The following is a 7,560-nucleotide window of genomic DNA, read 5'->3' on the forward strand; positions in this document are numbered from 1 at the left end:
ACAGACAAAACTACAAATTCAGATGCAGAAAAAGAGATGCTTAGAAGTTCCAAATTCCACCTACAAGTGAACTTGAAGTTTTCCAGTTTTTTTTTTTTTTTTTTTTTTTTTACAGCTCAAACTTTTACAGTTATTTACTGTGGGCCTACAGTGTATGTAATATTCAAACACGAAAATTCAGCTGTCACTAACATCAGCTTAATCATATACAATAGGATTGATACATCATTGTAATATGCTCAACCAAATCTGCTTATCTTTTCAGATTTAAATATTATTTTCTATACCACACATATACTTGCTTCCTCATATCACATTACAACGTTTTTGATTAATAAAACAAGCTACTACAGAAACTTTAATTGAACAAAGTATTGCATTGATTTCCTGGTCAGGAATTCAACATAAATATCAAGTCAACTAGGAAAAATTACAGGCACAAAATAATATTAAAACCTCCTTACATGAACCTAGGAAAGAAGTACCTTCAGGTCTTTAAGTTGAAAGTATGTGTTTCTTTAGCTACAGAAAGTCAAGAGGGACTCAAAATAGTCTCGAGGAACTCTGAACAAATGCATTCTGAATGAAGAAATAAAACAGCTTCCCTTAATCTAACAAGGCACAGCAACAGAAATAAAACAGTAAAAATGTTGCATCTCACATACTTGATTCGTAAGTTGTAGTTGCTCTTGAAGGTTTCTCACTATGCGTTCATCTGCAGGAATATCAGTTCCCAGAGGCATGAAAGGAAGAGCCTCCAGTTGCTTCTCAAAAGCATCTTTCAACTCTGCATGCAGCCTGACATTCAAAGGATTAAGTTGAGCAAAGTATTAAACAGGGATATTTTTAAAAAACTGAAGTATACCATACCTTCAATCTGTACATACTATTTACTTTGAATTCGTATTTAAATCTATTAAGTTATATTGTATAAATGCAAGAGTTTGAAATAGTTTAATATCTAGGTCCTTTAGAGATATGGTTAAATCTAAAGCTGGCACTGTAATCTATACTACACTTAAAGACTAACATTAAGCTCGTGACTATGAAATCTTCAACTATTAAGTAGATAGAAAAGATTTCAAGGGCCCAGAAAAAAAGCTTTTCAAGGTTTAGAAATAAAGAAAAACAGCAGTGACAGGGCAGTGTAATTATTTACCTTTCATTTTCCTTGGTGACTTGTTCAAATTTTAGCCTCATATCACTCATTTGTACCTAACACAAAAACATGCAAGAGTAAGCACTCATTGAAGCGACACAAGCTTTGGTAATTCTTTCATCTTTTAATTCTGACTGATACTGTAAAATATGGACAATTTAACGCAGCATAATACACTAAATTAAAGTCCTGTTATACCTCAGCATTCAGAAGTTATTATGAGCATTAAACTTTTCGGAATTCATATTGCTCTTACAGATTGATTCTTAATTAAGTTATTATAGGGATACAGTGTTAACTCATCTTTTATGCAGTAAGCATTTGAGAAAATAGTTTAGGAATTAGTCGAGGAGAAGCTTCAGTTACATGAGTCAGACAGACTGGTTTGTTAACCAACCAGTGCAACAAAACCATAGTGCTTCTATTGCCTTCTGAAATTGGCCAAGCTGGAAAACTGCATTTGCCAAATCTTTATGAGGGACAGATCAAACAAATCACGTGCACCAAACCAAGACTAGAGTACAACATTTGCATGTAAATCACAAGTAAAAATTGCTTTCTGTATGCCACAGGTTTTTATTATTAAACATGTAAGTTTGAGGTTTAATGATCATATGAAGCACTAACGGGTTTCATTTTTCTGCGATTTAAAGGAGAACAGTCCCCCTCCACCTGCATGAAAAAACACATTTAAAGACTTATTTGATTCTGAAGAATTATTGAGAATGAAAAACGCTGTGGCTATCTGCACCTACAGGAGTGAGCTGGACTGCATAGCCAAGATCAGAGCTGTGAGGAAAGAGGGAAACAGCTGCCTCACCTGATTGTCACCTAGGAAAATACCTGCAACCATATCAGAACACCTAGAGAAATAAACCATGCGTGTTTCATTTCACAAAACTATTCCAGACTCACAGTACTCCATGCAAATTGGACAATCTCCCAATCTGGTCATAGAAAGCTCTCCATTCATCCACTTGAGGCAGACTGCAGTCCTGCAAGTTTGTGAAGCATGACGCAGGCACACTTTCCTTTATTGAGAAAACTAATGGCCTAGATATCAATACTATAAAATACTAAGAATATAGTCTTGAAATGTTAGAAACATCCATACCTGATAAAGCTGCAGCTGTTCCCTCATTTCTTCCAAGTGTTTATCATACTCTGTGATTAGAGTTGATAAGCTAAAGTTGAAAAACAGGCTTAGAAAAAGTTTTGTAAATGCTGAAAGATTGTTCTGATAATTAAAAAATTCTTATCTGGAGAACAGAATGACTGTTTCTTTCAGAGATTGACATTCATCAGAATTAAATGAATAAATCCAATTACTAAAGTACAGTCACTAACAGTAGATTTCCTGTTTAACAGGACTAGAACATGAGACATGACTGCTGTATGTGAAAACAGTGAGAAGTCGAGTCTTTAATCGTTTGGGATTCTATATATGAATGCTTATTTGTAAACTGGCCTGTAAGACAATATAAAATAATGTATTTCTAATTATATACTTTTTCCTTCCTAGTATTTTTGTAATTGATAGTAATTCTCTGAAAGTCCTATATTAGTCTAGAGTGACAATGCCTTAAAAGCTAACAAGAAAATATAGGTTATTTTCATAACAGGGAGTGACAAAGATTATTAAACAATTTATTAATAGGCAACTGCCAGTTACAGATTGTCAAATAAGTGATTTTAAAAACATCACCTGACCTCAACAGACAGTTGTTACCTGTGTTACCTGTATCACTGCAATCTTACCTGCACTTTTATTACCTTAAAATTTACACCAGATAATTCCTCCATTCATCTCTCATCCTTTATTTTACAGATTGAGGAAGAAGAGTCATGTATGTAATTCACTGAATAAACAGAATAGTATCTAAAACCAACTGCTACAGGAACACTTTTAGAGACTCCATTCCTCTACTTGCAAGTTCTCAGAGCTGTAAGCACGTGTACATAGGACCAGGTTTACCTGGATATTCACACTTCAAAAAGTGCAAGATGATTTGTTTCAGATAATTTGTAGTATTTCTACTTATCACTTGGAATCAGTTACCTTCGGTCCATCATCCTGGATCCTGATATACCGTCACCACCAGCAGTCTTTTTCTGTAATGGTATACTTTACATATTAGTATTTGCATGTGAATGCATATAGTTTTAGATCATTACCTGTTGTTCTGTCTGTTCTGTAATCACACACAACATCCCACATGATCACTTTCAGATTCACATTCAAAAACCCTCGAGTGCTGGCCCAATTTAAAAAAAAAACTATCTACCCCCCCCCCCCCCCCCCCCCCGAGATGCTCTGATATAAACCATAATTGCATCCAATGGGGAATCATCTCAATCTTAATAGAACAATCATAAGTTTGTCTAAGTGCTAAGCTCATTTCAGTACATCTCAGCATCAAGGAAGTACCAATGCCCTAGCTTCTGCAAAGACTTTCAGACAGGCTTATGGTACCCGCCACAAAAAGTTATGTGAACACAAGACCAATCTCTTAGAGCAAGATTAGTCTAAAAAAGTGAAAAAGGATAATAAAGTAGAAGAAATCTAGTATTCTTTCAGGGATGTGTTCCCCTGCACATGATAAGCTTTTGAAGGTGTACCAAAAATACCACAATTCACCATTATGACAATTTCATTCTGCTGTTGCTCCTTGGAAAAACATTATGCAATTCAAGAGTTGTGTGAAGGACGCAAAGCAAGGCCAGGCCACACTGAAGCTGGCTGTACTCTATGTATGCAAAGACATTTGTTCCAAAATTTGTTACTACATCCATCCATGAGTTCACCTACCTGCTCAGCAGTAGCTCTCGAAATCTCATCTGTTTCATGCTGTCCATGTGTCATATTTGGCCTCTGATCTGAAAAATACAAAGTTTGAGAATCACAGTTATGACACAGGCCATTATTTACATAAACCTGACTAGCAGTCAGAAATACGTTTAATCATGTTGTGCTTTGGAGGTACACAATGCACTTCATAAAATTCTTCTATTTAGCACAATTTTAATGAAATTAGGAATTGAAAAAGCCTACAAAGTCTGTGCAATAATAATGAATTCCATGTCTTTCATATGTCTCTTTTTTTAAAAAATAAAAATCTAAAATGAAGTTTCTGCCTAGAAAACCCACAAACACACATCTTAATGATTTGCAAGGTTTAAGTGCACCAAATCACATTGCGTGTCCAATTCAGTCAGCTGGATGTTTGACAATTAATCTGTTATTAGGAACTCAAACCTACAGTTCTCAATACATTTTCAACAAACTTAGGTCAAGAGAGGTTCACTGATAGATGGATCTGAGCACTCAAGTATATTCAGAAGAAACCCAAACAAGAAAGAAAAAATGCAGTCTGTCAGTATCTGCTTTTTCTGAAAAAAAGCAAAGGATAATGAGATTTCACACTGCTGAGCTGGGAACATCAACTAAGGCATCACTCTATCTAACTTTGCCTATTGGAATTTCAGAGACTACTTGTATTACAAACAAAAGCAGCAGCACAAGGTTGGAAGGGAGAAATAACCACTCTTTCCACTTGTTCATGGAGTGGTTTTGATCTAACAAAAACAGAGCGTAACCCGCCAGTCAAAAGAGGCGATGACCCTGCTGTATTCAGTGTCAGCGCAGCCTCACCTCAAGCACTGTGTGCAGCTCTGGGCCCTGCAGTTTAAGAAAGATGTCAAAGTCCTTGAATGCATCCAGAGGAGGGCAACAAAGCTGGTGACAGGGCTGAGAGGCATGTCCTAGGAGGAGTGGCTGAGGACTCTGGGAATTTCTAGTTTGGAGAGGAGGCAGCTGAGGTGCGACCTCATTGCTCTCTGCAGCTTCCCGAGGAGGGGAATGGGAGAGTGAGGGGCTGATCTCTTCTCCCTGGTATCAGCGATAGGACACATAGGAATGGTTCAAAGCTACACCACTGGAGGTTTAGATTGGCCATAAGGATGCGGTTTTTTTTAATGAGAGGGTGGTCAAACACTGGAACAGGCTTCGTAGAGACATGGTCAATGCCCCAGGCTTGTCACTGCTTAAAAGACATACAGACAATGCCCTTAACATACTTGACCCTTTGGTCAGCCCTCAACTGGTCAGGCAGTTGGACTGGTTGGTCATTGTAGGTCCCTTCCAACTGAAATACTCTATTTTATTTTATAAGAATCTGAGTGACACCTTTGTAACTGGAATGGGCGAAGAGAAAGAAAAAGTAACAAGAATATAAGAAGGTAATGCATACATTTTGATTTAAAACAGCTTCTTGTTTATTTTTCTAGATATACATCCCATGGTTCTTTTCCTGGTTCTAATATTCTAAAGCAGGATACAGGAAAAAGAGGGGATAGAAAGGAGGTAATAGTAAAAGGATGCCAAGGAACAGGAAGGAGAAAGTATCTGCCCTCACCAGCCAAAGCAGTCTACAAACATGAAAGGCCATAGGTGCAAAAGGGGACAATCTTAAACACCCCTTACAGATGTACTCATCTTCAATGGTACATTCAATGGTAATGGTGGAATTAAACACATTCTGACAAAAGTTCTAAATATTTAGTAGCTTATCACAAAAATATGCAATAGAATGGATTTATTATTTGTAGGACTCGCTGCCGATACTTCAAAATGCATTTAGGTAAAACTCAACCGATCAGTGCCAGGGACAAGTATTTCATTCTGAGAACCTTCTTAAACAGCTACATATTTAACTCAAATATTTATTCTACTACATTAAATATAATAGTGCTTAAAGAATCTCCTTTTATGTGTATAACACATACAGCATTTCAGAATTTCAATTTCACACTCATGATGCAAGAGAAACATCAATCAATGTATCAGACAGAGCAGGCCTCAAATAAGTCTCAGCTGGCATGCAAGCCGACTTCAAATTTGTCACCTGGCCCCTTTCAAAATGTATGCATGTATGCAGTTTTTTAAAGAGAGAATTCAACTCGTTGATAGAAAAGGCAACTCTTATCACTTCACAGTTAGTTTAGTCCGACCTCTATTTAGAGCCTAAAGATTGTATAAAGTAAGAAGCCACACCTAGCCAAATTAAATACATATAGAAAAGCAAAATACCAATATTTGAAAATCCATGATTTGTTCATATCATAGTATAACAGACACTCATGCAAAGCTCAATAAAGACAGGGGCTTTTGAAACCACATTGCCTCTGTTGGCTCAGACACAGGCTTTTCAGCTACTAAGGTCCTTGGAACCAAGAGCTGGTCTTTCGTCTTTGGCCACCCAAAGCTATCATACAAAACTTTGTCTCGATTGATATTTTGCCATAGCACTTGATGCACTGTGATTGTGCCCTACTTCCTGCTGTGCTATCAAGTTTTCCCACACTTACCAGTGCCAGGCACAGTTCTTGCGCCAACACATCAACCCATTCCCTATTTATAGGAATACAAACTGTGCAGAAGCAATTTTTGCCAGCATTTTGCATCTAAGTAATTAAAGTGTACTCTGATTCAGTCGTATTAGGCTTACACTGAAATTATCAAAATTGTAAAAAATAGCACATAAATAGAAATATTGATTTTAGTCTGTAAAGCAGATTTCATGAGCAACAGGCTTTTTCTGCCTTTCAGGTCTAAGCAGAACATAGGAAATACAGCAGCATCTGTAATCAGAGAAGAACCACTGTCACAAAGAAATACCGATGTTTCTGGCCATTACCCTCATTAGCAGCTTTTAATTATCAGGTTTCAGTTAACTAAAAAATAGTTTTGATGCCGTTACTATACCAAACACTGCAACAGCCGCCGAAAAAAAATCTTAATCGCTACAACCGTAAGCTAAAGGGTTTCTACCCTCAGTCCAAACCCGCCCCAGCCCCGAGAGGAGCACCCAGGCCCGGGCTCCTCAGCCCCGTCCCTCAGACGGCGCCGGGCCAGCACCGGCGGCGGGCGGGCAGCCCAGGGAGCCGACCCAGCACAGCCCTCACCTGGCTCTCCCCCACCGCCGGGCTCCGTGGCCATATTTCTAGCGAAGAGCTTCACCACCGCCGCGAGTTCCCCCTCAAGGAAAGTGTACAAGAAGCCGAGGAAAATCTGCCTATCTCAGCCGCTCACCGCCCCCGGCGCCCAGCGGGGCCCGCCTGGAGAGGGAAGACGAGACCGTTCGGGAACGAGACGGAGGCGGGAACTTCCAGATGCCAGGAACACGAGCCCCTCACCCAGCAGCTCCCACTTCCTCTGTTAAGTAAAGCCGCGGCTGGGTGGGGACTGTAATCGCACCCTCCCCTTCCCCTCAGCTCGGCGCGGTAACCCTGCCGCCGCCTGACAGGGAGGGACGCGGCCCGAGCGGCGGCCCCCACTAACGACACCCTCGCGCCTCAGCAACGGTTACCCGGCGCCGCGCCCCGCGAAGGGCCCGCGGCCC

General features: G+C 39.4%; 1 protein-coding gene across 5 annotated transcripts in view; it reads right to left on the minus strand.

Moving 5' to 3' along the window:
* The window catches only part of SCLT1 (sodium channel and clathrin linker 1), a 43,509-nt gene extending 36,006 nt beyond the window's left edge, over positions 1-7,503 (minus strand). For 2 of the 5 annotated variants that reach the window (XM_040615987.1, XM_040616329.1), the window contains exons 1-6: positions 7,124-7,502; positions 3,969-4,036; positions 3,219-3,271; positions 2,274-2,343; positions 1,160-1,215; positions 666-798 (exon numbers count right to left, since the gene is read on the minus strand). In XM_040615987.1, the coding sequence (XP_040471921.1) occupies positions 666-798; positions 1,160-1,215; positions 2,274-2,343; positions 3,219-3,271; positions 3,969-4,036; positions 7,124-7,157 (414 nt within the window). In that variant the 5' untranslated portion in view covers positions 7,158-7,502. Of the gene's footprint in view, positions 1-665; positions 799-1,159; positions 1,216-2,273; positions 2,344-3,218; positions 3,272-3,968; positions 4,037-6,526; positions 6,836-7,123 lie in introns of those variants that run through there. The other 3 variants (XM_040616074.1, XM_040616161.1, XM_040616252.1) reach the window with 3 other exon arrangements.
* Positions 7,504-7,560: the final 57 nt, after the last annotated feature.

Source organism: Falco naumanni, chromosome 1 (genome assembly GCF_017639655.2).
Source record: "Falco naumanni isolate bFalNau1 chromosome 1, bFalNau1.pat, whole genome shotgun sequence".
NCBI lineage: Eukaryota > Metazoa > Chordata > Aves > Falconiformes > Falconidae > Falco > Falco naumanni.